This window comes from Callorhinus ursinus, unplaced genomic scaffold (genome assembly GCF_003265705.2).
Source record: "Callorhinus ursinus isolate GAN/ISIS: 27379988/994484 unplaced genomic scaffold, GSC_fseal_2.0 scaffold18, whole genome shotgun sequence".
NCBI classification, from domain to species: Eukaryota; Metazoa; Chordata; class Mammalia; order Carnivora; family Otariidae; genus Callorhinus; species Callorhinus ursinus.
Genome location: NW_027397080.1, coordinates 15,662,197 through 15,690,178, shown reverse-complemented (window position 1 = coordinate 15,690,178; position 27,982 = coordinate 15,662,197). Strand labels below are relative to the sequence as shown.

Genomic DNA, 27,982 nt, shown 5'->3' with positions numbered 1-27,982 from the left:
TGACAGCAAGAGAGGGAACACAAGCAGGGGGAGTGGGAGAGGGAGAAGCAGGCTTCCCACCGAGCAGAGAGCCTAATGTGGGGCTTGATCCCAGGGTCCTGGGATCATGACCTGAGCTGAAGGCAGATGCTTAATGACTGAGCTACCCAGGCACCCCAGCACTTGTTTACTCTTCTGTTGGAAAATGTGTATTGATTCCTACCAGTTACCTAGTGTGCAGGTAAAAGCGGGTTGCATTCAAAGGTGGGTAGTGCTTAGGATACCTAATGAATTTAGGTGTGGTGTCTTGAAAGGTGAACATAACAATTGACCACTGGACATGAGTGTTCAGAGATCTTCGTTACTAATTAGACCAAGCCTTCAGTTTCCCCCAATATAGTACAGGTAAGTTGACCTTAACAAGGTTGGGCATAAATGCTAAAATCACACCTCTGTTAAGCTAGTTAAGTCTCTACTGCCAGTGTTTCAAGTGGAACCTAAACTGGAGAAAATTGTCATCCTGCCTATGAGTGATGGGAGGTTGAGTCACAAAGGAAATCTTGTCAAGCTCATGTACTAGCTGCCAGCATAGGGCAGCTGAGACCCTGAAGGATGGGGACTAACAGAACCATCTAGAAGGTAAAGAGTCTAGATCCAGAGTGGGGCTAAATGAAACAAGGTGGGGAGGGGGCTTTTAAGGAGTGTGATTAAGGTGATCTGTTAAAACAAGTACACTTGAACTTACCTGTGCCAGGCACTGTCCTAAGCTTAGCATGTATTCACAACTCTGAGGTAGGTATTAGTTTTAATAGGCTGATTGTCCAAGCCAACAGCTAAGTAGATCCTCTGTACAAATGAACTGTAGAATTGCTAGGAGGGAACCTGGATGCCCAGGGCCAACCTTTTGTCTGGTACTCATCTTTCCTATCCTTAACTACATAAGCAGCCTATGGAAAGGAGGTGCTCAGATGTCTGAATAGTGTTTTTTCCCTACACCCAGGCAGGGAATTTAGTTTTTAGTATAAATGAACAGGGTTAGGCTGGGTAACCTGCTGGGCAAGAAATATGTGCATTTTTTTCCTCCATGTCCAAAGTGTAGATGAAACAAAGCTGTCAGGTATTCTAGGCCCCACCTTTTCAGGCTTCTGCTTTCGACATACTTGTCTGTAGGCTTTTTCCAAACAGGCTCTTCTGGCCTTTTTCTACATGTAGGCAGTCCTATCAGTCATTGTGAAAGTTGGAGTCTTGGAGTCACTGCCTGCATTTGAATCCAAATACCACCACTTGCTATCCATGGGACCTTGGGCAAGCCACTTAACCTCTGCCTCAATTTTTTCATCCATAGAACCGGGGATGATAAAAGTACCTACCTCTTGGGGTTTTAATGAGAAATGAGTTAATTGTAAAAAGCTTACAGTTTCATAAAAGCACAATGAGTTTGTTAAATATCACTTCTCAAGCAAACACCTGGGATGCAATATCCAGTAAATTTTGTTGAATGAATAAAGTCTACCATCACTTAGCTATTACTAACCTAGGTTTATCTCAGAACCAACCCTATCTTTCCAGGAGAGATTAAGGGATTAGTAACTTCCCCAAGATCACCTAACTAGTAAGGAGCAGAACCAGGACTCAAACCTAACTCCAAAACCATATTATATATTACTAGCTTTGAGCAAGACAGTGGTGATGTATGTACATTATTTGATACTCCATGTACCTCTGTAAAGTAGGTACTCTTGTGCCCATTTTGCAGATGAGGAAAACTGAAGTTGGAGGATATGAGGAACTTGCCCAAGTTCACAGCCAGTAAGTGGCAGAGCATGCCTGTGAGCAAGGCAACTGACCACAGAACCTATTTTAAACCTATGTCATATCATGCCTCAAAAAATACTATTTCCACCTGGTTTAAACCACTTTTTTGGTATTAAGCTAATATAATAACCACTATACCATAAAACCTCAGTTTCAGTTGTAATGAGTTACAAACATAAGTGCCCAGTTTTACTTGACAGTGGAAAATGAAGTGGAAATGAGTAGTTTCCTGGGGAGTGAGAGCCCTTCCCTGGCCATGCCTCCTCCTTTCACCCCTCTCTATCTTTGGGATGGATGGGATCCAATTTTAATGATCGTACCTGACACTTGATGAAGATTTGCTGTGTGCTAGGCATTCTTTAATCAAAACAGTCTTATGCAGGGCAGGGAATTTTATTAAATTCATGTTCTAGGAAAGGAAGACAAAATCAAAGTTTTATCATTTGCCCAAGACCACACAGAATAGAACTTAAAAGGTGTTTGTCTAGAGCCTGCACTCGGCACCACTGTCCTCACTTTCCCTTAAAAGCACCAGCACCTTGAGCATTCCATCATGATAGCATTCTGATGTGATTATTTTTATTTTTTATTTTTTTTTATTTGACAGAGAGACAGCCAGAGAGAGAACACAAGCAGGGTAAGTGGGAGATTCTCGAGAAGCAGGCTTCCTGCCGAGCAGGTAGCCCGATGCAGGGTTTGAACCCAGGACCCTGGGATCATGACCTGAGCCGAAGGCAGATGCTTAACGACTGAGCCACCCAGGCGCCCCTGACGTGATTATTTTTAAACTGATGTACGTCTAACTTAACTAGTTGGATCCTCAAGGAATGGGACCATCTATGTAAGCTCAGTACCTATACTGTGCCTGGCACATAGCAAACAATGGTTGATGATTTTGTTTTTCTATGTTCTATTGATTTCTGCTTTTATCTTTATTGTATTCTTTTTACTAGATGCAGTTTACTCTTCCTCATTTCTGTTTTTATTAAGATTTATTTGAGAGAGCGCACAAGTGGGGAGGGGGGAGAGGGAGAGAATCTGGAGCAGATTCCCTGCTGAGCATGGAGCAACACGTGGGGCTCAATCTCCCAATCCTGAGATCATGACCTCAGCTGAAATCAAGAGTCACATGCTTAACTGACTGATCCACCCCAGCACCCCTCTTTCCCTCACTTCTTAAGGTAGAAGTTGAGGTCATTGATTTAAGAGCTTTCCTTTTTTTAAATATAAGCATTTAGTGCTATGTGTTTCTCCCAAATATTGCTTTAACAATATCCTAAACTTCTGGTATGTTGTGTTTTCATTTTAATTCAGCTCAAAATACTTTTAAATTCCCTTTTGGTTTCTTTTATCTACAGGTTATTTAAAAGTGTATTCGTTTTTAAATACTTGGGAGTTTTCCAAAAATCTTGCTGTTACTGGTTTCTATTTTAATGTCAGTGTAGTCTAAGAATGTACTTTGTACGACTTGAATCCTTTTAAATTTACCAAGACTTGTTCTATGACCTAGAACATGGTCTATCTTGGTAAATGTTTCATGTGCACTTGAGAAGAATATGTATTTTACTGTTGTTTGAAGAAAGTAAGGTGGAATGTGAAGAAAGGTGAAGCACTGTATAAATGTCAATCAGTAAAGTTGGTTGCAAGTGTTGTTCAAGTCTATATCCTTGCTGGTTTTCCGCCTACTTGTTCTATCAATTACCAAGAGTAGGTTATCAAACTCTCCAGCTATATTTGTGGATTTGTCTATTTCTTCAAGAAGTTCTATCGGGGGTGTCTGGGTGGCTTAGTTGGTTAAGCATCTGCCTTCTGCTCAGGTCATGATCCCAGGGTCCTGGGATGGAGCCCCACATCAGGCTTCCTGCTCAGCGGGGAGCTTGCTTCTCCCTCTGCCTCTGCCTGCCACTCACCCTGCTTCTGCTGTCTGTCAAATGAATAAATCTTTAAAAAAAAAAGTTCTGTCAGTTTTTGCTTCATGTATTGTGAAACTCTTATTAGTTGCATATATGTTCAGGATTGTGTATTTTGATCCGTTGACTCCTTTATCATCTATGAAATTACTTTTTTTCAATAATATTCTTTGCTCTGAAATCTACTTTGTTATTAATATAGCTGCTCCAGCTTTCTTTCGACTGGTGTTACCAAAGTATGTCTTTTGTATCCTTTTACTTTTAACCTATTTGTATATTTATATTTGAACTATATATCTTGTAGGCAGTGTATAATTGGGTCTTGCTTTTTTGATTTATTATGATAATCTCTACCTTTCACCTGGAGTGTTTAGACCCTATTTTTATATGATTAATGTGCTTAGGTTTGAGTCTTACCTTTTTTTTTTTTATTTGAGAGAGAGAAAAAACATGGGTATGGAGAGGGGCAGAGGGAGAAGCAGACTCCCTGCTGAGCAGGGCTCGATCCCAGCACCCTGAGTTCATGACCTGAGCCAAAGGCAGACACTTAACCAACTGAGCTACCCAGCGCCCCAGAGTCTTATCATTTTGATACTTGTTTTCTATTTGTCTCATCTGTTCTTTGTTCCTTTTGTCTTCTTATTCTGCCTTTTAAAAAATGAGTACTGGGGGCACCTGGGTGGCTCAGTCAGTTGAGTGTCTGACTCTTGATTTCCACTCAGATCATGATCTTTGGGTCCTGAGAGTGAACCCTGCACTGGACTCCTCACTCAGCAGGGAGTCTGCTTGGGATTCTCTCTCTCCCTTTCCCTTTGCCCCTTCCCCTATGCTTGCACACACACACACTCTTTCAAATAAATAAATCGTTTAAAAAAGAAATGAGTATTGGGTGCCTGGGTGGCTCAGCTGGTTAAGTGTCCAACTCTTGATTTCAGCTCAGGTCATGATCTCAGGGTTGTGAGATCGAACCCTGCATCGAGCCCCGTGTTGGGTGTGAGGCCTACTTAAGATTTTCTCTCTCCCTCTCCCACTGCCCCTCTGCCCTCCCTCTCTCTAAAAAAAAAAAAAAAGTTTTTTTTTTCTGATTCTATATTACCTTTGTTAGCTTACTAGCTATAACTTTATTTTGTTATTTTTGTGGTTGCTTTAGGGTTTATAGTATACATCTTCAACTTATCAGAGTCCACATTAATTGATATTATATCACATCACTTAGGACAGTATAAGAACCATACGTTTGTCACCCCACAGTCTTATTGTTGTCTTGTGTATCACTTTTATATATATTATAAAACCCACAATACATTATTTTTTTTTTGTTTAAACAGGCAATTATCCTTTTTAAAGTTTTAAGAAAGAGGGGCGCCTGGGTGGCCCAGTCGTTAAGTGTCTGCCTTCGGCTCAGGTCATAATCCCCGGGGTCCCGGGATCAAGCCCCGCATCGGGCTCCCTGCTCAGTGGGAAGCCTGCTTCTCCCTCTCCCACTCCCCCTGCTTGTGATCCCTCTCTCTCTCTGTCTCTCTCTGTCAAATAAATAAATAAAATTAAAAAAAAATAAAGTTTTAAGAAAGAAAACAATCTTTCGGGCGCCTGGGTGGCTCAGTTGGTTAAGCGACTGCCTTTGGCTCAGGTCATGATCCTGGAGTCCCGGGATCGAGTCCCACATCAGGCTCCCTGCTCAGCGGGGAGTCTGCTTCTCCCTCTGACCCTCCCCCCTCTTATGCTCTCTCTCTCAAATAAATAAATAAATAAAATCTTTAAAAAAAGAAAGAAAACAATCTTTCAAAAATGAAGGTGAAATAAAGTATTTTCCAGTGCTCTTCATGCCTCCATTGTAGATCCAGATTCTTGTCTGGTGTCATGTTCCTTCTGCCCGTCTTCCTTTAACATCTCTTTTACAGTGGTTCTACTGGTGATGAATTCTTTCAGCTTTTGTATGTCTGAAAACTTATTTTCTTTTTTTAAGATTTTATTTATTTATCTAGATCTAGATCTAGATAAATAAAATCTGGGAACATGACCTGAGCTGAAGGCAGACGCTTAATGACTGAGCCACCCAGGTGCCCCTGAAAATAACTTATTTTCACCTTCATTTTTGAGAGATGTTTTTGCTGGATATACCTTCTTAGATATAATTTTGCTAGAGTACTTTAGAGATGTTGCTCCATGTTATGTTTGCATTGTACCCTTGTCTTTGTTCCTCTGTACCTAACATGTTGCATTGTATCCTTGTCTCCTTTCTCTGTATATAACATGTCTTTTTTCTGACTGCTTTTAAGATTTTCTGTCATTGGTTTTAAGCAATTTGATTTTGATGTATCCTGTTTTTTGTATTTGGAGTTACTTGAGCTTCTTGGATTTTGTGTTGGTCAATTGTTCTCCAGAGAAACAGAACCAACAGAAGGTATGTGTGTAGATAGACAGAGATTTACTTTAAAGAACTGGCACACGTAGTTGTGGGGGCTGGCAAGTCGGAAATCTGTAGGGCACTTTGGCAGGCTAGAAATTCCAGCAAGAGTTGGTGTTGCAGTCTTGAGCCTACATGCAGTCTTGGCAGAATTCCTTCCCTTAAGGCCTTCAACTGATTGGATGAAGCCCACCCACATTACAGAAGGTAAAGTCTACTGATTTAAAGGTTATCATATCCAAAAAATACCATCACAGCAACATCTAGACTGGCATTTGACCAAACAGCTGGCCACCATAGCCTAGCCAAGTAGACATATAAAATTAGCTATCACAGATCTGTAGGTTTGTAGTTTGCACATTTTTAAGCTGTTATTTCTTCATATATTCTCTGTCCCCAGGTCCTCCTTGCTTCCCTGTATATTTGGCCACTTAAAGTTATTCCATAGCTCACTGATGCCATTTTCAATTTTTTAAAATTCTTTTTTCTCTATGTTTCATTTTGGAAGTTTCTCTTGCTGTGCCCTCAAGTTTACTAATCATTGCTTTTGCAATATCTAATCTATTGTTAATAGCATCCAGTGTATTTGTAATCTTAGATACTGTCAAGAGATTCACTTTGGGTGGTGCCTGGGTGGCTCAGTTGGTTGAGTGTCTGTATTTGGCTCAGGTCATGATCTCAGGATCCTGGGATCAAGCCCCACATCTGGCTCCCTGCTCAGCGGGGAGTCTGCTTCTTCCTCTGCCTCTCTGCCTGCTCATGCTCATTCTCTCTTTCTCAAATAAATAAAATATAAAAAAGAAATTCACTTTGGGTCTTTTTATATCTTCCATGTCTCTACTTAACTTTTATGCGTATGCAATAAAGTTACAAAAACTCTTTTTTTTAAAGATTTTTTAAATTTATTTATTCATGAGAGACAGAGACAGAGACAGAGAGAGAGAGAGGCAGAGGGAGAAGTAGGCTTCCCGCTGAGCAGGGAGCTCGATGCAAGACTCGATCCCAGGACCCTGGGATCATGACCTGAGCCGAAGGCAGACGCTTAACCATCTGAGCCACCCAGGTGCCCAAAAAAACTTTCTTTATTTTAAGATTTTATTTATTTGGGAGAGAGAGACAGGGATAGAGAGAGAGCATAAGTGGGGAGGAGAGGGAGAAGCAGGCTCCCTGTTCAGTGGGGCTCAATCCCAGGACCCCAGGATCATGACCTGAGCCGAACGCAGACACTTAACTGACTGAGCCACCCAGGCGCCCCTACAGTAACTTTCAATATCTTTCATTTCTGTCATTTGAACAGTTCTGGGCCGGGTTCAATTGATTGTCCTTATGGTTTGTGTTCAATAAATAAAACAATGATAGAATGTGAAAAAATTAAAATGAGTATTTGGGTTCAGAATAGGAAAAGATAAGGTGGAGCCAAGGAAGGCTTCACAGAGATGGGGACTGAATTGAGCCTTAAGATATATCAAGAGCTCAACAAGGCAGGAAGAAAGCCTATTGGGGAAAACAGCCTACATAAAGGTGAGAAGGTAGAATGAACATGGGCACCTTCAGAGTACAGTGCAGAGGGGAAGGGGAGAATGGGAGATCAGTAACCTGGGGCATTAGCCACCTGGTGTTCCAAGCACAGCAGTGAAGAGATTTTGGAGTTTTTAAAAGATTTTGAAGCAGGGCAAGTTCTCAGAGCCGTGATTTAGGGAGACTAGCATGGGGACCTAGGTGGAACAAAATGGAGGGGAAGGGATGAGGGGCGGGAGCAGAAGCCAAGAGGGTGGTGCCTTAGACCAGGGAGGGGCAGAAACAGAAACATGAAGAGGGGAGAAGGAAGAATCAGAAGTTAAGGATTAAATCTTTACTTCTCCAAGAACCTTAATCTTGGCTGTAAGGATGAAGTTGGGAGGGGAGTCTAGATCCATACAAAACATGTTTTATTTTAGGTGTTGTGTCTTCTGGGAAGAGCTCTAGGGCTGAAACTTACGGTGGAAGTCAGAACCAGACCAAATGGACTGTCCTCTCAGTTGAAAGAACAAGAGTTCTGGTCCTCTTCTACTGTTTGTGTGCTGACCCCAGAGAACTGGCCTCAGCTCTTGAAACCTCATTTTTCTCATTTGCCAACGATCATGAGGTTGTGTAAGGAACAAATGAGCTCATGGACATGGGTGGATGTGTTTCTGTAGTTAACAAAGTAAACGGTTTTACAAAATAGGTGATAATAATCATTCTTACAATTACATTAAGCCACGTGAATGAGTAAGATCTTGGAAGAAGACAGCAGAGAGATCAAAGATCCAGGATTAAAACTTGGAGAAATTTCACAGAATATCATCCAAAAGAGGAGTCCATGATGGAGGCGGAGGTAAACTTGGAGAGGTAAGAGACCCTGAAGATGGGGAGTACTTTGGGGTGGCCTCCACATTGTAGGAGAAATTCGGTTGGTAAATACTCATCAAAAGTGTCCATCTAGGGTTCAGGTACGATTGAATGACTTTCAGAGTCAGAATCAACATGAAATGGAGAAAATGCCCTTCTGCAGAGGTCCCTGCTCTGATCTCAGAAATCCCCCAACACAATCAAGTCGCCTCAGGGAACACCTGAAATCCTGAACTGTTTGTATCCATCCTGAAGAAGGAGTGTGTTAACAAGAGCGCACAGTCAACTTGATGCTTTTTCCCACCTCCAGCACCCAACCCCAGTCCACAACCTCATCTTTCTTAGCTGGTCTCCTTCGCTTTTCTTTTCCCCCCCTCCCCCCCCCCTTATTTTCCCCTCCCACCAACTCCATTCTCCATTTTGCTCTGAAATAAGACTCTGCTCATGTCACTCCCTTGCTCAGATCCCTTCCCTAACTCCCCACTGCCTCGGGATAGAGGCTGTACTCCTTAGACACACAAGGCCCTGCATCATGATCTGACTCTCCCTCTCGAGCGTTCTCCACTCCTACGGGCACCCTCTGCTCAAATCACACCTTGGCAGTTTTCCGCAACCACCCTAGGTTCTCATCGTTCTCTGTCATCGCAAGGGATGCATCTCCTAGATGCCCTGCCCTCTTAGACTTACCTTGGAAAGCTTTTCTCAAGCCCCAGGCTCAGCCAGATGCCCCTGCGTGGTTGTTGATGGTCTGATTTCTCATCTTTCTCTGACGGGGACCCCTTTGAGAGCAGGGAAGATCATTATCTCTACAGTCCCTGCCTCACCTGGTTTCAAGTAGTCTCTGGTTGTCAGTCCACTGGTCCGGATTTGGAGCCTCCCAAATACATACACACCGTACCCGGGCCAGGGGCGGAGAGAACCCGGTCTAGAGCGCTCTAGCCCGAGCGCGCCACTTGCACTTCCCGGGGCGGCCGCCAGGGGCCGCCGGGCTCTTTGTTTTCCTTTCTGGCCCGGGGTCGGGGCCGGAGGCCTGCAGAGCGCATGCTCTGGGGCAGTTCGCGGCCGGGCAGGCGAGCGGAGGAGTTGCTTGTGGCGGACCTGCAGCGAGGTAGGTCGCGCCCGTCACGGGCGGAGGGTCGGGGCGGGGGGTCGGGGCGGAGGGCGGCGCGCGGGGCGGCCACAGCCGGAGCCCTGGCGGGCCGGGGCCGTTGCCCGCGCGCTCGTGTCGGCGGCGCCGGCCCCACGTGAAGCCGGGCGGCAGGAAGGCGCGGGTGCGGGCGCGCGGGTCCCCGGCCCCGCGGGGCGCCCTGGCGCCGGCCTGGCCCCGCCTGGCTCGAGCGAGGGCCGCGCGGCCCCTCTGCCGCCGCGCCTCTCTCGTCCGGCCCGCGGCGCCCGCGCGGGCGGGAGATTCAAACGGCCCGAGCGCGGCCGGCCGTGTGCGCGCGGCCGCGGTGACCCCGCCGGGCGCAGAGCCGCGCGCCTCGCGGCCCGGGACCGGCCGCCCCGACCGGGGCTGCGCTTCCGGAGCCGGGAAAGTGGTTTTGCCCAGCGTTCGTCCGGAGGATGCGTGTGACAGAGCCAGGGGAGGGATCCTGCCCGGCGAGAGTGTGTGCCTTAGGAGCGCGAGGGTAGGCTGGTGAGAGTCTTCTGTAGGGAAAGAAGTCTCAGCGTCAACAGGCACCAGGACGAAGACTGTTGACTCTTGGAGAGGTGTGCTGTGAACCCTGCATCAAACTCATCTGTCAACCGATTATTTACTGGCTTTCTACTCCGTGCTGCGCTGGCAGGGCTGGGGAACAGTGGTGAGAAGGGCCCTGCGTGGCCTTTACAGAGACCCCGGTCTCCTTGGGGAGACCCATCTGGGGCCCTCAGTTATTAGTCCAGTGTGTCACCGAAGTATGTCCGTGAAACCATTCATTCGTCAAATGGTAATGGAGGTGCTCCAGCCAAGTGTGACTTGTGTGCCCTAGCAGAAGTTGAGTGTATGGAGTGGTCCGGGAACTCTTGAGGGGGTCAGGATGGCTTTCCAGGTGAGGTGACTCTTGAACGGGGTTTTGACCAGAATTGGAGTTATTCAGCTGCCTGGGGTGGAGGAGTTAGTGCCATCCAGGCAGGGGCATGCCAAGGCATGAAGGTGTAGGTGAGTGCTGGGGTTAGGAATACCACAGATGTTGAAGTCTGGTTAAAAGAAGGGAGTAACAAGATAATACAGCAAGGGCTGGGTCTTGAAAGGTCTGGAGTGCAAGACCAAGAAACACTGGGTGGTGGTGGAGGAGGCAGGGACGGTGTCACCCAAGAAGGGCAGCAGAGCGGAGTCTGGAAAGATGAATCCGGAGTTCACCTTGCTCTTGTTGCAAAGACATCCCAAGAGCAGGAATCCTGTTCAGCTTTGCAACTTACTAGTTGGGTGCCCTTGGACCACCCACCCAGTCTCCCTGGGTGTTAGTTTCCTTATCTGTAAAATGAAGGTAAGAGGCATGTTGTGAGAATTACTAATATCCTGTATTTTTAATAAAGCAGTGATTCTAACATCCGGTGGAAGCTGAGGTCCCTTTCCCCCGGGCATAACTCTGTATACAAGGGGGCGCCTCTGGCGAGGAACTCCTGGGGTGAAGTATACCAGCGCTGTGCCTGGCACATAGCAGGAGCTCAGCAACTGTTTGCTGACACATGAGACCCTCTCCTCCCGGGGACCTTAACTCACAAAGATTCTTAAGCTTCTGAGACTGGCAGGCAAGTGTCTGCCTCCTGACGTTGGTGAGGTGGGGGTGGTGGCCAGGACAGCTGCTGTGGTCAGAGAGGGCCCTGTCTGTCTTTGCAGAAACGAGGCTGTGGAGAGGTCGTAGGAGGTCACAACAGGAACACCAGGCCCCTGGTAGACTGTCTAGTCTGGTGTGCCTTCATTCACTACATGAGGAAACTGGAGCCCAGGGAGAAGAGGGGAGGGAGGGGGGGGGTGCCCTGGCCCTGACGGGGAGTGCTCAGGAGACCTGGGATCTAATCCCACTTTTGTGGCCTGGGGCACCTTTCCTTAGCCTCAGCTTTCTTATCTGTAAAACCAGGGTGATCACACCTAGCATCATAGGTGGCTTTTAGTGGAAGTTGACTCTCTATCTGAGTTCTACTTATTTCTATGTCTTACTCTTCTCCCAGACTGTAAGCTGCTGAGGATGGAAGCTGTGTTTGTCTGTTAGGGAGTGAGGGGTGGGGACAAAAGATTGCTACTTACTTCTAGTCCAGACACTTAGTGTGTGGTTAAGAAAACACACCCAGAGCAGTTCGAGAAGGAGTCTGTACAAAGGACTGATTTGTGCAATCGAGGATAGGCAGGTGGGTAATGGGTGCAGGGCTCCACCTTTTATTTTATTCATTTATTTATTTTTAGCTTCTTTCTTTCTTTAATCTCCATACCCACTGTGGGGCTCGAACTCATGACCCTGAGATCAAGAGTCGCATGCTCTTTTGTGTAAGCCAGCCAGGTGCCCCCAGGGCTCCACCTTTTAGGAGGTGCCCTCATCCCCTGCCCTGCCTCTGGGATTGCTCACAACAGCATTCTGCAGTACCTAGAGTCTTCCATCTGAGAGGCAAATATTCTGAGGCTCAGCGAGAACTCAGGTCTGTCCTTTCCCATGTCCTTCAGTGGCTCCCACACCCACCTGGCCCACCCACTTAGACCCAAGCTGCCTCAGTGTCTCCTCTCTGGTCTCATCATCTTCTTCCACTCAGCTGGCTTCTGCCCTCACTTGTGCTTGGCCAAGCTCATGGGGGATTCTGGAGAGGCCTGCCTGGGCTGCCTCCACCCCTGCCTGGATCATGGCTGCCTTTGGCCGACCTGGTTTTTGTTAAGTCAATCAGGTATACCTGGTTTCTATTCCTGACTCTTTTTTACTGGCTGTATTCTCTGAGCCTCAGGCCCATCAGTTGAATTAGGAGTGATAGTGCTGCTTCAGCTTGTTGTGAGAAGTAAAAGGCTGTTGGCATACAGAAGATAGGAGTGGCCAGTGCCCCAGAGTGGCTTGTATTTTAAGGAGTAGGTTGGTATGGTGGACAGACATGTAAACCAGAGTAATTATGATCTAGAAGATCCCAGTTTCTCTGGGAGAGAATGGTTAGTTTAGGATGAGGGGAGGGACCAGGAAATTTACCAGTGGAGGTGACTTTGGGACTGAGTAGACATTCTTCCAGTAGGATAAGGGATGGGAAGGTATAGAGATGCAAATGGTCTGGAGAGAACAGTAAGCAATCTAAGATTGTGTAGGAAGCAAAAGGAGGATGTAACAGAGAAGGGATGAGGCCAAACGTTATGTCAGTACCAGACTCTGGAGGCCTTTGGCACCAGGGTAAGAAATGTGGGCTTTGTCTTCCAGGCAGAAGGAACCACAGGGGAGTCTGAGCAAGGAAGCCGCTTGTTTCAGGTTTGAGGTTTAGAAAGATCATGATTGACTTATGGAATGACATGGGGTGGGGATCAGGAAGACCAGAGCCAAGTGGCTGTCTTTTCTTGGTGAGAGGGTATGAGAGAGAGCCCAGGCTGACTGAGAGACTGGGGAGCTTGGGGAGGAAGTTGGCAAGGGCACCAGCTTGGGAGTCTGACCAGCTTGGTTGAGACCTTCACTCCCTTTTCCAGTCCTGGGTGAGGTACTTTACCTTTCTGAGCCTCAGCTTCCTCACCTGTAAAGTAGGATCAGTGTGCCTAGCTTGCAGTGACATGCCCCACAATGTTCACCAAAACGTGGGTGGCTAAGGAGATGTTCACTGGGTTCCAACCCACAGTAACACATGTTTTTGTTAGCGCCCTGTGATACCAATCACCTCATGTTTATTTTTCCGTCTCCGCTCCAGGCCTTGCTTGCAGGTCAGCCTAGCATCAGCACCAGTATGCTGACATAATTCTCTTCCCTTTGTTTTCACTTCTTGTTGTGAGCACTTTTCCATGCTACGACACAGTCTCCCTCCCTGCCACAGGTCATTCTGATGAGCTGACGGGAGATTTACTTTTGGCAGGACAGGTCCTTGGCCAGACATACAAGCTGTCTACCTGAAACAAGGATACCTGTTCTATCCCACACCCCTTAACCCACCCAGCTCTGCATACTTAACATTCCCTCTCCTTGGCTCCCAACAACTTCAGACTTAAGGAAAACATCGGGTAAAATGGGGCTCTTGGGTCTCTCCTCAAGCGTTTGTCCCCTAGTGTTCTCCCGCCTCACCAAATAGAAGTCTACCATCCTAGTCATTTTTTTTTAAGATTTTATTTTTAAGTAATCTCTATACCCAATGTGGGGCTCGAAGTCACACCCTGAGATTAAAATTCACATGCTTCGCCAACTGAGCCAGCCAGGTGTTCCAATCCATCCTCCTCATTTAAGCCAACGCCTGGGAATCCTTGTGTTTGGCCAAGCTCATAGGGGGATCCTGGGGAGGCCTGCCCGGGATCCCCTGGGTTTTTTTTAGGATGAAGAAAGTCATTCTGGATCCCTCCCTCTCCCTAACTCCACACATCTAATCCATGAATTGAATCTGTCTCCTAAGTTGATCTGTTTTGTGTCCTTTTTCTCTATTACCTCGGACAGACCCAGTCAAGTCACCATCTTCTCTTATTTGGATGCCTGCAATGGCCTCCTCTTCCAGTCGATCCCAGTTTCTTTACAGTAGCCAGAACAACCGTTTAAGAATGTAAATCTGGGGGCGCCTGGGTGGCTCAGTCGTTAAGTGTCTGCCTTCCTCTCAGGTCGTCATGATCCCGGGGTCCTGGGATCAAGCCCCGCATCGGGCTCCCTGCTCAGTGTGGAGCCTGCTTCTCCCTCTGCCTCCCCCCACTTGTGCTCATGCTCTCTCTCTCTCTCTCTCTCTCTCTCTCTCAAATAAATAAATAAAATCTTAAAAAAAGAAAAGGATGAGGGGCCCCTGGGTAGCTCAGTCGTTAAGTGTCTACCTTCGGCTCAGGTCATGATCCCAGGGTCCTGGGATCGAGCCCCGCCTCGGGCTCCCTGCTTAGCAGGGAGCCTGCTTCTCCCTCTCTCTCTCCCCCTGCTTGTGTTCCCTCTTTCGCTGTGTCTCTCTCTCTCAAAATAAATAAATAAAATCTTAAAAAAAAAAAAAAGAATGTAAATCTGATGAAGACTTTCTTAAAAGTTTTCCATTTTCCCTAGAAGGCCTTGCATGATCCAGCCCCTGCTCACCTCATGCCATCTGACCAGTTCTCCAGCTGCAGCCGCACTGGCCTCTCCTGGTTCCCAAACTTAACCACACTGTGTCCTGGGCCACTTTTGTCCTGGTCTTGCCCTGCTGGCTTTCTCTCATATTTCAGGTCCCAGCTTAAAGGTCACCTCCCTGACCACTCTCTTCCCTACCCCAAGTTATTTTCTTTTTTTTTTTTTGATGTGATAAAATATACATAAAATTTACCATTTTCACCATTTTTTTCCATTTTAACCATGTTTAAGCATATAGCTCAGTGTCGTTAAGCACACACACATTGTTGTGCACCCCCAAGTTATCTCTTACGTCCCATCCGTATGTTTCTTTCCTGCTACAATGTAAGCTCCATGAGAACGGAGAGGGTTAGTCTCCTCTTTCCTTGCTACACCCGGCCCAACACCAAGCACTGTAAATAGGCACTCAATAAATATTTGTGGGACAAATGAATAAATGCTGCCATGTATTGAGTACTTACTGTGTGCTTGGCACTGCAAAGTCCATTACAAACATTTCATTCAGGGTTTTTTTTTTTGTTTAAGATTTTATTTATTTATTTGACAGAGAGATAGAGAGGGAACACAAGCGGGGGAGCGGCAGGTGGAGGGAGAAGCAGGCTTCCCACTGAGCAAGGAGCCCGATGTGGGGCTCGATCCCAGGACCCTGGGATCATGACCTGAGCCGACGGCAGACGCTTAATGACTGAGCCACCCAGGGGCTCCCATTTCATTCAGTTTTGACAGCAGCCCTGAGAAGTACCATAGCATTCCCCTTTACAGAAGAGGCTACAGCGCAGAGAGGTCAAGGCTGCGGGCCAACCAGGGTCACAAAAGCTGGGGTGAGCAAGCCACAGCTCTAGCAGATGAATCCAGTTCCCTCTAATCCCAGAGAATGTGCATCTTTAGCATGGTAAGAGGGGTCTCAAAGAGGTGGGTTGGAGAGAAGGCGTCACACCCCAAGAGAATAAAAGTTGGGTGACATTCAGGACTGCCACCTCATCACAGTCAGAACTGGGCCAGTCACAACCTGTAGAAGGCGCTCAGCCTACACAGGCGTGGAGGATTCTGAACCTTTGGCTACTTCCTTATCTTCAGTTCTTTGTTCTCCCCCAGGATTGTTAGCAGAAATGTGCTCAGAAAATCAGAGGCCTTTGGCCTTGTGTTCATTACCAGGCAGTGGGGAGCTGGAGAGGCTGATGCTCTAGGACCTGCTGGAAGAAGGAGATGGGGAGAAGGTGCCGGTTAGGCCCACAGCTGAGCCTGAGAAGGGCTCTCGAAGTTCTTACTCCATTTATAGTCTTGGGTAGAGTCTCATCCCTTAGCTCCAAAATGGAGGAGAGCTGGGTTAGATTAGATTAGAGCTGTGCTCAAGCATTGCCTGGGGTAGGCTCTAGATGTCGTAATACCGATATGAATGTATAGTTTACAGCATTAGCTCATTTAATCCTACATAAAGATGTAGGTACAATTATTATCCCTGTTTTACTGAGGAAGAAACTGACTCATGAAGAGGTTATGTAATTCTGCCCAAGGTCAAGCAGCTAGAAAGTAGCTGAGCCCAGATTCTGGCCCTGAGGGCTCTCCACGGGCACAGGCTATCCCACTTCTACATCAGGGTAGCTCTCAAGGGCCCTGACCCCTGCCAACCATTCCAGAACGTGTGCGATCCAGATGGGAGAGCCCCAGGCTTAGGCAGTTTCACAGCCTTAAAGACCAGGGCTCAATAAAGATTTATTTCCGGGGCTGGGTGTGTGGAGGAAGGCGGCTTTGGACACAGTTTGGGCTGGATTGGAATTGAGAGAGCTGGGGAGAATGTCTCTGTTCCCAGCAGCCTTGAGGAAGACAGGGAGACCATTGTGGGGAAGCAGCACCCGAATGAGGGAGCCATTTGGGGCTGAAGCCCTCAGCTGTCCTGGATGGTGCTAGGTCCAAGAACCTTTCTTGTCACCCACAAGTGGTTTCCTTTCCCCTATTTGTAACACCTGGTGAGTATATACAGTGTTTATTTATTAATTGGACTCTTTAGGAAAGCCAGTGTCTTCTCAGGAGTGGCATTTTTAGATCAGAGGGCACAGATGGTCTGGTTTGATTTTTTGTAATGAGAATAGCTTTTTTGGTTTTTTGTTTGGTTGGTTTTTCTTTTGCTCTGATAACAGTAGTGCTTTCCCAAAGTTATTAGTGGTTATCTCAGGATTGAGGGGGAGCTGTGAGAGATAATTTACTTGATGTTGTTCTTCAAGGCTTTAATTTTTTATAATAAAATAAAAAATAGGGGTGCCTGGCTGGCTCAGTCAGAAGAGCATGCAACTCTTGATCTCAGGGTCATGAGTTTGAGTTTCACAGGTGGAGACATTACAAAAATATATAAATAAACCCTAAATAAATAAATAAAACATGTAAAGTTCTTTGTCAGATATTTTACGTAATACAGGAAGGTACCAAAAAAAGTGTCCATAATCCCATTTTCCAGAGGTTACTAACCATTGTTAATAAATGTATTTCCTTCCACACAGTCTTCTACACCTATTTTTGCATGTGTATGCCTTTTTTAATGGGATGATAGACTGTTTTTTCAAGCTGCTTGTATTATTTGGCAATGGTGAACATCTTCCTATTCGATAAACACATCTCTGAAAGCATCCTCTTAATGGCCTCATACTCTTCTATCCTGAATGTATTGCATATTTTCTGGCCATCCCCCTACCATGGGGCACATGGGTGGTTCTTTTTTTTTTTTTTAAGATTTTATTTATTTATTTGAGAGAGAGAGAGAATGAGAGATAGCACAAGAGGGAAGAGGGTCAGAGGGAGAAGCAGACTCCCCGCTGAGCAGGGAGCCCGATGCGGGACTCGATCCCGGGACTCCAGGATCATGACCTGAGCCGAAGGCAGCCGCCTAACCAACTGAGCCACCCAGGCACCCCTATTTTTTTTAATATTAGGAAGAATACAGTAGAGAATATTTATGGAACCTAATCTTTGGGTGTATCCATTATTCTTGTTCTCCTCAGATAAATTCTGAGAAGTGGAATTGCCGGAATTCCTCTTACCATTTTTAGGGTTTTTGGTAAATGTTGCCTAGTTAGAGCAGGAAAGTGATTGCCATTTCTGAAATGGAATATTTGCCTCGGTTTTTCAGGAAAGGAAGATGCCACCCAAACGTATAGCTAAGAGAAGGTCACCCCCAGAAGATGCTCTCCCCAAAAGCAAGAAGGTGAAGGGTAAGTTGGCGCTGGCCTCTATCTCTGAATGGGGGCCCTCTTGGAGCCCCCAGAATCTAGGACTGGGCTCCTGCCTCCCTGAGATCTGAAGCTGAGGGGCCTGGAAGCCCAGGAGCTCCACCCAGATGCAGGGTCCCGTGTAGCTTACTGAATCCCACCCCCTGGAAGTCATAAAGGAGGAGACTTGTCTGCAAGCACTCAGGCAGTACTGGCAAAAAAACAAAAAAACAAGACCCTAGCTAGGACTTTGCTCCAGGCAGTAATGTACTATGGCTAGGGCCATTGACTTCCAGAAGTGGGTTCAAGTCCAGGCTCTGCCACTTTCTAGCCGTGTAACTTTGGGCAAGTGACTTAACGTCGCTGAGCTTGACTTTACCCCGTTAATAAAACAGAGGCAAGAACAGCACCAATTTCGCTGGGCTGTTAAGAGGAAAACGAGATACGTCCTGGTAGCATTTGAGGGAGGCAGCTGTGCTTTGCTCTTTCCTGGGACCCTGGAGGGAGACGGGGAGGAGAGAAATCCACCCCCAATCTGGGAGGGAATAGTGTGGACCGACGCTCAGATGGTGTCTGTCTTTTGCAGACCGTCGTAACCAGGCAGTGAGGGCTGTTGCCTCCCATCGCGTTCCAGGGGCCCAGAGGCCGAGCCCTCCTGACCAGAAAACCCGACCAGGTGGCTCCCTGCCCAAGGCACCCTCTGCGCAGCCGTAGCTGCCCCGGCAGCCGTGGCCACACCCCCGGGGGGAGGAGCTGGACACCATTGGCTGTCCGGGGCGGCGGGCAGCCGCCATTGGCCAGCAGTTGGCCCTATGCCTTCCACTGGTTGGCTTGTACCTTTCCACAAATGCCTGTCTTCTCTCTTAACTCCTGCCCCTTCCTCTTCAGCTGCGGGTCAGCTGCCAGATAGGAGCGGAAGGGTTCTGTGGGAATATGTCTGGGAGTTAAGTCGCAGCCTGATGGTGGAGGCTAGGGACAGTGCTCTGACCCATGTAGGTTCCTTTGGTTTCAGTGCAAACTTTACTGTTTATTAGCTCCGTGACTCTGGGAGGGTTACTTAACCTCTCTGAGCCTCTGTTTCCTTTCCTGTAAAACAGGAGCCTAAATATGGAAGGTCTGTAGTATAATTTAGGGGACTACTACAAAGCAATTTAACATTTGTAGAATAAGCAGCCAGTAAAGGGTAGACATTATCTGAGTCCTCACTGTTGGCACCATGACTCCTGAGAACTCAGAGCTATTCAGGAAAATCATCTGTATCCTCACTGTTCTCTTCCCCTCCCCACCAAGATTCATTTCACAATGTTGATTGTCCCTCATATTAATAATGTGCTCAGTTTTTAATTTTCACAAAAACCTTGTGACACAGTTATCTTTGCTATTCACATTTTACAGATGAGGAGACTTAGGCTTCCTAGAAAGATCCTAGGACTGGTCTGTGGCAGAGCAGGGGCTTGAACCCAGGTCTGTGTGGTCCCAGAGCCCATGCAATGACCCCTCCTCTCTTCTGTTATCCTGCACACTCAAGGGCTGTCTTCTTCACCCCTCAGTCTCCCATAGGTCCCACAGCACAGAACCAGGCATGGTGCTAACACTGGGCCAGGGCGATGTGGGCCAGTTGGGGCTAGGCGAGAATGTGATGGAGAGGAAGAAGCCGGCCCTGGTGCCCATTCCGGAGGACATCGTGCAAGCCGAGGCTGGGGGCATGCATACTGTGTGTCTAAGCAAAAGTGGCCAGGTAGGTTGGGGTGGGTGGCACAGGATTGGACAGGGCCTGGGGTTGGGGGGCTTGGGGAAGGAGCTTTGAGCCACACACATCACTCTGTGGAGTTGGAGCTGGTTAGCTGCACAGGGAGTGCAAGAATGGACTGAAGCCAGACCTTGCGCTAATGGGGGCATCTTGGGCACAGGTCTACTCCTTCGGCTGCAACGATGAGGGTGCCCTGGGAAGGGACACATCAGTGGAGGGCTCAGAGATGGTCCCCGGGAAAGTGGAACTGCAAGAGAAAGTGGTACAGGTGTCAGCAGGAGACAGTCACACAGCAGCCCTCACTGAGGATGGTCGCGTTTTCCTCTGGGGCTCCTTCCGGGTAAGACTGGGTCTGGAAGACCGCATGAGGGCTGGCTGGCTGGCAGAATTCACTGGTGAGACCCCAGTGATAATCCATCTCCACCTCCCTGTTGCACTTAATGGTGGGGAAATCAAGGCCCAGAGGCAGAGCTTGGGCCCAGACCCAGGTCTCTTCATCCAGGCCTGTCCACACCACTGGTTCTTTCCTCGAGTCTATATTATGAAGTGTGTTATCTTGGGAAAGGGGTGGGTCAAGGATGCCTTTGGGCTGAGGCTGATTCAGGAAGCCTGCTGTCCTCACCCATCTCCCTGCCTTCAATCTCCCCCCTTCCCAGCCCTCTTCTAAATCTGTCAGGGGTTTGGGGGTGCACGAGAAGGATTGTCACATCTCAGAATTTCTGAGGCAAGGGAGTTTCAAACAGTAGAGTCAGCATTAAAATTGTCTTGGTACTTTGGTATTTATTTTGAAATGTCAAAGATAAAGGAACCTGATGAGGTGTGTCCTCATCATGGCTGTTTTTAAAGCTACTTATGGAGAATTTCAAACACATAAAGGTAATCAGAAAAATATATCAAATACCCATTTACTCGCCTCCACAGGCATCAGCTTGTCGCCAAACTTGTTTCCTCTCTACTCCCATCCATTACCCTACTCCTTTGTTACTTTAATGTAAATCACAAGCCACATATGATTTCATTCATTAAGTATTTCACTGTTTGTCCTGGCTCCTGCCCACCTCTTCATCTCCGTCTGGCACCAGTCCCCTTCACCAGACAGCTCTGTGGTTGCCGCAGGCCTGGATCTGGCTGGTCTGGGGCAGACAGGACTGGCGGGTAAGTGCTCTGTCCTGCCTTCCAGGACAATAACGGTGTGATTGGACTCTTGGAGCCCATGAAGAAGAGCACGGTGCCTGTGCAAGTGCAGCTGACCGCGCCTGTAGTGAAGGTGGCCTCAGGTAAGCCTGGGGGTGCTCGAGGTGGGAGCTGGAGAACCTCGTTCTGGGGCTAGCCTAGTCTTGGGCCATATAGACAAGCCCTGTATCCTGTGCCTTCCTCTCCCCCCGCAGGAAATGACCACCTGGTGATGCTGACAGCTGATGGTGACCTCTACACTTTGGGCTGCGGGGAGCAGGGCCAGCTGGGCCGTGTGCCTGAATTATTTGCCAACCGTGGTGGCCGGCAGGGCCTTGGTAGGTGGCTTAGGTCTGTCTGGCAGGGCAGAGCAACTTGGCAAGCCACCCCCTGGGGAAGGTCAGAAGCAGGAGGGATTCTCTGTGTGAGTTTCGGCTTGCATCAGCTAGACCTGTGGTGATAGGTGAGAACTCTGACTCTAGAGCCAGACCACCCTGGATTTCAGTCCTGGTTCTACTACCTGTTGGCTGTGGGACCCTGGACGTAGTTTTCTCATCTCTAAACATACTTCACTGGGTCGTGGTGAAGTGAAATGGAGTTAACATAGAAGAATGTTTGGCACATGGTAAGGTCCATGTAAATGTTACCTTTTACGACTCTGGGAGTCTGAGTGAGGCACTTTTACTCTCTTGGGTTGTTTTCTCTTCTTTTTAATAGGGAAAAGGAAGAAAAATCCCTGCTTAGCTTCCCTCCAGGGGCTATAGTATTGGGAAAAAACACACAGGGCAGAGAGAGAAGCTGTGTGTCTGCCACTGACCCCGGCCTCCTCTCTGCTACAGAACGACTCCTGGTTCCCAAGTGTGTGATGCTGAAATCCAGAGGGAGCCGGGGTCATGTGAGATTCCAGGACGCCTTCTGTGGTGCCTACTTCACCTTTGCCATCTCCTGCGAGGGCCATGTATATGGTTTTGGCCTCTCCAACTATCATCAGCTTGGTGAGTCCCAAGCCCAACATCTGGCGTAGCCCAGAGTGACTTGGGTTCCAATCCTGGCTTCACCACTCATTTGTTGGGCACCCTTGTTGGGGTCCGCTAACCCCTCAGAGCCATAGTTCTGTTATCTGTAAACTGAGAATATCCTTACCTTGGTATTTGTGTGGAGGAGGTGGCCTCACTGTGTGAGAGGATGAAGAAGCACAGCTCCTTGGACAGCTTCACTCCTGACAGCTCTATTCTGGCATTTTCCTCCCAGGAACCCCAGGCACAGAATCTTGCTTTGTACCCCAAAACTTGACATCCTTCAAGAACTCTACCAAGTCCTGGGTGGGCTTCTCTGGTGGCCAGCATCATACAGTCTGCATGGATTCAGAAGGTGGGACCTCTGGGTTGGGGGTGGAGTACTCCTTGGGCATAGCCTAGCCAGACTCCTGAGACCATGGTCCTTGGAACCTGGGCCTGCTCCGTGGGTTGGGCCAGATGTGGGTCCATGAGGGCCATCCCCATCCCCCAGAGTCTTGGCACTCTTCCAAGTATGAGCTCAGTGGGGTCCTTTGGGGGTTCTCCCAGACGTCCCCCAAAAGTGGGACAGATGCTGCAGACCTGCTTCTCACCACCCTGGGAGTGGGGACCAACTCCCTTAGATTTGGGAACTCACCTGACCTACCTGGAGCATGCCCTCTGCTACTCTTCATCTCCTCCCTCCTCCCACAGGAAAAGCGTACAGCCTGGGCCGGGCTGAGTATGGGCGGCTGGGCCTTGGGGAGGGTGCCGAGGAGAAAAGTATACCCACCCTCATCCCAAGGCTCCCTGCTGTCTCCTCAGTGGCTTGTGGGGCCTCTGTTGGGTATGCTGTGACCAAGGATGGTGAGTTGGGGCTGCCACTTGGTGTGGTTGGGTCCTGGGGGTCATGATTCTTACCAAACTTCTCGTCAGTCTGTGATGTCCATCATCAAATAGAGCCGAGATGCAGAGAGCACTATTTGTGATGACGTTGCTTTTCTCCTGTCAGAAGCTCTGGCTTTGATGAACATAAAATGAGTAAACATATTGTTTTAAAAAGGGTTATTTGTTTTGTAGCATAGAAAAATAGTAAAGAGAGATATATCACCTACAGGCAGTAGGACTTGAATCCCAAGTCTCCAGAGTCTTTTTTTTTTTTTTTTTTAAGATTTTATTTATTTACTTGACAGAGACACAGTGAGAGAGGGAACACAAGCAGGGGGAGTGGGAGAGGGAGAAGCAGGCTTCCCGCAGAGCAGGGAGCCCAATGCAGGGCTCAATCCCAGGACGCTGGGATCATGACCTGAGCCGAAGGCAGACACTTAACAACTGAGCCAACCAGGCGCCCCCAGGTCTCCAGAGTCTTAACTCAGTCTTCTCTTTACAATTTCCACCAAGGTGGGCGCCTGGGTGGCTCAGTTGGTTAAGCGACTGCCTTCGGCTCAGGTCATGATCCTGGGGTCCCGGGATCAAGTCCCGCATCGGGCTCCCTGCTCAGCAGGGAGTCTGCTTCTCCCTCTGACCCTCTTCCCTCTCGTGCTCTCTCTCATTCTCTCTCTCTCAAATAAATAAATAAAATCTTTAAAAAAAAAAAAAAAAAAACAATTTCCACCAAGGTGACCCCTTTATTTACAACCTAGTATGTGCCAGCTTCCCAGGGAGTTGTACTTAGACTTTTATTAGGAGAAAGAAGGCTTAGTCACTGGGGTTCCAGCAGGCACAGCAGAGGAGGCTCTGAACCAGATGGTCACCAAAGCCTGAGTGGGTGAGATCGATAGCCATGGACACCTTGAGAAGTCTGGAGCTGATGGAAGCGCTTGACTGGAATTATCTGGGAAGAGTTACTGAGAAAGTAGAGCTTGTACTACACCTTAAAGGTTCAGTCCAATATGATAAGCAATGAAAGGCATCCCCGGCACAGGAACATCTAGAGCAGTCTCAAAGGTCCTTGGAATGGAGGGTGGCGTAGGGTTTTGGGGAGTGGCCAGTCATGTAGAGCCTTGAATGCCATGCCTAGGAGTAGGGAGAAGTCTTTGGCAATGTGTAAGGAGTGTGGTCTCTGGTTGACAAAGCTATTTTTTTAATCCATCATCTCCTTGGCTTCTCCCAGCTTCCCTGAACTCCCAGAGGCTGGGACATTGCTAGGCTGCTAAAGGCCAAAGCCAAAATTCACCCTCCTGTTCTAGACTTCTCACGGTATAGAAAGGTAGGGCTAGGGGTCCTGGAGACAGCTGTCCCCATTTCTCTCCCGTGTAGGCCGCGCTTTCGCCTGGGGCATGGGTACCAACTACCAGCTGGGCACAGGGCAGGAGGAGGATGCCTGGAGCCCGGTGGAGATGACTGGCAAGCAGCTGGAGAACCGTGTGGTCTTATCGGTGTCCAGTGGGGGCCAGCACACAGTCTTACTAGTCAAGGACAAGGAACAGAGCTGATGAAGCCTCTGCGGGCCTGGCTCCTGGCCCTGCCACCCTCTCTCCTGGAACTGGGAAGCTATGACAACTACAGACTCCAGCAGGCCTCCCCCAGCCCCGAATACTCTTGTCATCTCCTGCCTTTTTCCTATCAGCAGAACAGAATCCTTTTCCTCTTCTCTGTCCTCCTTTCCTGAATCATCCTGCAACCTACAAGATGAAGGGGAGTGGGGGGAAATGGAAGAGGGGAGGGGGTTTTGGCAGCCGGAACATTGCTCACCCCAGAGCTATGTGGTTAGACCTTTCCCCCTCATCCCTACCTCCATGGTCCTGGCTGACCCTGGTTTTGCCTGCCAAAAACCAAAAATTCCTCCCCTGGGGATTTGGTGCCCACGTTCTGAAAAGTTGGGGATTCTCAAGCCCTACTCTAGCCGTGTGCCACTCTCTGTCCTTCACAATCCACAGGCAGACAGATGGTATGGTGGTCAGACCCAGCTGTCATGGACCTATGCCTGGGGGAAACCGGAGATGGGGCAGGGCTGCCTAGCCATGGACAACCCCAAGCCAAATATTTGGCCCTCAACAGATGTCCATGGGGAAGAATAAACAATGATCCTCCACTTGATCAAGAAAAAAGCCAATCAGCCTTTCTCCCAGAAGCACAAAGCATTCTGCCCTTCAGGCATTGCCTGAGTATCCTGCCCATCTGACCTGCCTTACCTGCAGCCAAGGGCCTGACGTCTGGAAAGGAAGCTACATCTGCAGGGCAGGACATGGAGGGAGTGGGGAAGGAGAGTTTTATAAACAAACTTATAGCAATATTGAGAGTGAAGGGAGGGAGGGGAAAGGGGTCAGAAGGGCAGAGGCTGGTGCCCAGAAGGGGAAGCAGCAGCTTGTACAGTGGCTGAGAAAATAGAAAACAGTTTTGATTTTTTTTAAATATAAAGTATTTTGGAGGGGAGAGTGAAATCTTTTAACACTTTGAATAAATTTAGAGTTTTATAAAACAGGCCACTTGTTTTTTACATACTCCCTGCTTTTTTAAGGGAGCACCTGTCGTGTTGGAAAGAGCAGAATAAACCCATACCTATGCACCTGGTCAAGGCTAGGACTTAAGTGATGTCGTGATGTCCTGGTATGTGCCAGTCAGCTATTGATGTGACTGTTCCATACAAGTCAAAAAAGAAAAGAGTTGATTGATTTTTGCTTAGGTACTTATGTTTCAGGAATCAGTGGATTTTAAAAAAAAAAAACCTATGCTGCATAATGTGAGACATGGAATGGATCTTTTAATATCCTAATCCCAAACCAAGATTTGAGTACAGTACATATCTACAAATACTTGCACTAAGCTTGCTGTTATATCATTCTCAACAGCTGATGTAATTGATTAAACATGGTTAACTGCACAATAACTCTTAAGACTACTTAATACAGAAAGAAAAAAAAAAGACTACTTACTACGAGTATTAATGTAGATCTTCCCAGGCACTTGAGCAACCAAATCATACAGCTGACCTGTCTACAATGGTGGTCACTAGCTACATGTGGCTATTTACATTTAAATAAATTACAACTTGTAAAAATTTTAAATTAATTTCCTTGGTTGCACTAGCCACATTTCAAGTGCTCAGTGGTCCTGTATGGCTGGTGCCTGTGGTATTGGGCTGTGCAAACATAGAACGTTTCTATAATTGCAGGAAGTTACAGTGGACAGTGCTGATCTAGAAGGTCTTTACATGTATAACAGGAAGTTTTTATTATCACCAAAAGGATTCGTCTTGGACGTCAGTGACTTGGAAAAATGAATATGATGTAAAAGAACTTCAAATGTATTCTGTGATTTTTTCCCCCCTTAAGTTTTAGTTTTGATACAGGCAATATACTGATTGGAAATTGACCTCTTAGAAGGGACACCACACTTTTGATTCTAATATTTTCTTTGTAAAGAAGCACTTGTGTGTGTGCTGCTCCTCCTCACTGCCCCCAGAAAAGTCCATTTGGTTTAGACTTACTGGAATTTTCCCTTCTGACAGGATAACATGATGAAAATACCCTGTTCTTAATAACAGCTCTTCTGTATTGGGACTTAAAATGGGCCAGGCATTGTGCTGAACACTTTACATGCAATAATAGCTCTTTCAATCCTTACATCAGCCCTGCGAAGTCAGACTTTTCCCTCGGGAAACAGTCCCTAAGAGTTATGACTTGCTTAAGGTCAAGAAGCTAGCTACCAAATGCACGAACTAGCAAACGAGGCTGGAATCTAAGTCAGCCTCTTTCTGAGCCTAGAACATCAAATCCTTTTCCTTGTATTGCACGTAAGTGTTATAAAGCTCTCTGTAGGTGCTTTACATATATGAGAACAGTGTCAGGCACATAGTACTCTATAATATGCTCTTTGCTGTTACAATTGTACGTTTTTTTCTGTTCCCTGTAGTTAATAATTGTCCTGTTTTTCACATGCATAGATTTTTGGTGTTAGGTATTAATTTAGCGCCAAAATCTTAAGTGTAAATTTCCTTTTGTTCAAACACATTGAGTACTCTGTTTTATTTTTTCCCCCATCCTCCTCCAACCTGGATTGATTACCCCAAAACAAATGTAATCATAGTACATAATGTGGCTCTGCTATAAATATTTACAAAGTTGTAAATGTTCGATATTGCTTTGACAGACATATTTTATTTTTTTGCCCGCTGTGGGGTTTGAACTCACACCACCTCCTCCTCCCCCCTCCCCGCCTCCCCAAGATCAAGAGTGTCACGCTTTATTGACTGAGCCAGCCAGGTGCTCCTGCTTTGCAAGAAATAATCAGAAGATGGAGAAGTGTGTATGTATGAATGAGGGGCAGTCGCTAAGATATCTGAAACTTCAAATGAGAAAGTACATTTAGAAATGTGCAGATAGATTCTAGGGAGATGCGGAAACTTGCCTCAAGGGAGTGGGAATTGGGGCTAAGGATAGGGTAAGGGACTGCTGTTTATTGTTTATTTCATAAAAGCAACAAATTTTAATATTTTATTTATTTGACAGAAACAGCGAGAGAGGGAACACAAGCAGGGGGAGTGGGAGAGGGAGAAGCAGGCTTCCCGCCAAGCAGGGAGCCAGATGTGGGGCTCGACCGAAGGACCCTGGGATCATGACCTGAGCCGAAGGCAGACGCTTAACACTGAGCCACCCAGGCGCCCCTCAACAAATATTTTCTCAGTGCCTACCATATCCCAGATGTTGTAGGAATTTGATTAGAAACAAACAAGAATCCCTGTCTCATGAAGCTTGCACTCTAAATTAAAAGCAAACATTTAAAAATCTTCCACCTGTAGAAAGCAAAGAGCACCGCAGAGTGGCTGGCAAATAGTACCAAATAAACAGCTCTCTGCTATAATTTGAAGGCCTCCAAATACCATGTTGGAGAATTTACTGGATGCCAGGCATTGGGCCAAGTACTTTCCCAACTTCTCATTTTCTCTTCACAACACCCTATGTGGTAAGCACTGCTATTATCCATATTAGTCTCAGGTTAAGTAACTTGCCAAAATAATTAGTGAGAGGAGGCTGGGATTGATAGCCAAAGCGCCCAGCCACTACACTTGCTATTACAGTAAGTAGGATAAACCTGGAAATGTGGCAGCTAGTGGCTAGATATCGTTTTCAGACTGGTAAGCGCTTGACTTGGGGGCCCAACGCCCTAAATTGAGGAGGTATATAAACTGGTAAAGAAGGGCCTTAGTGGCTTATCGCCCAGAGGGGC

General features: G+C 47.3%; 1 protein-coding gene across 11 annotated transcripts; it reads left to right on the top strand.

Moving 5' to 3' along the window:
* The first annotated feature begins 64 nt into the window (after positions 1 to 64).
* On the top strand, positions 65 to 26,889 carry RCC1 (regulator of chromosome condensation 1). Of its 11 annotated transcripts, none has more exons than XM_073903086.1 (13): positions 65 to 618; positions 8,350 to 8,481; positions 16,510 to 16,663; positions 17,818 to 17,899; positions 18,483 to 18,572; positions 19,447 to 19,634; positions 19,807 to 19,986; positions 20,827 to 20,923; positions 21,035 to 21,157; positions 21,659 to 21,814; positions 22,071 to 22,190; positions 22,529 to 22,681; positions 24,074 to 26,889. In XM_073903086.1, the coding sequence occupies exons 4-13, from the start codon at positions 17,827 to 17,829 to the stop codon at positions 24,247 to 24,249; spliced, it is 1,356 nt and encodes a 451-aa protein (XP_073759187.1). In that variant the 5' UTR covers positions 65 to 618; positions 8,350 to 8,481; positions 16,510 to 16,663; positions 17,818 to 17,826; the 3' UTR covers positions 24,250 to 26,889. The 11 variants fall into 11 exon arrangements, with proteins under 11 accessions (XP_073759187.1, XP_025711507.1, XP_073759186.1 ...); XM_025855722.2 differs by lacking the exon at positions 16,510 to 16,663 and adding an exon at positions 2,402 to 2,431; XM_073903085.1 differs by lacking the exon at positions 16,510 to 16,663.
* The last annotated feature ends 1,093 nt before the right edge of the window (positions 26,890 to 27,982 follow it).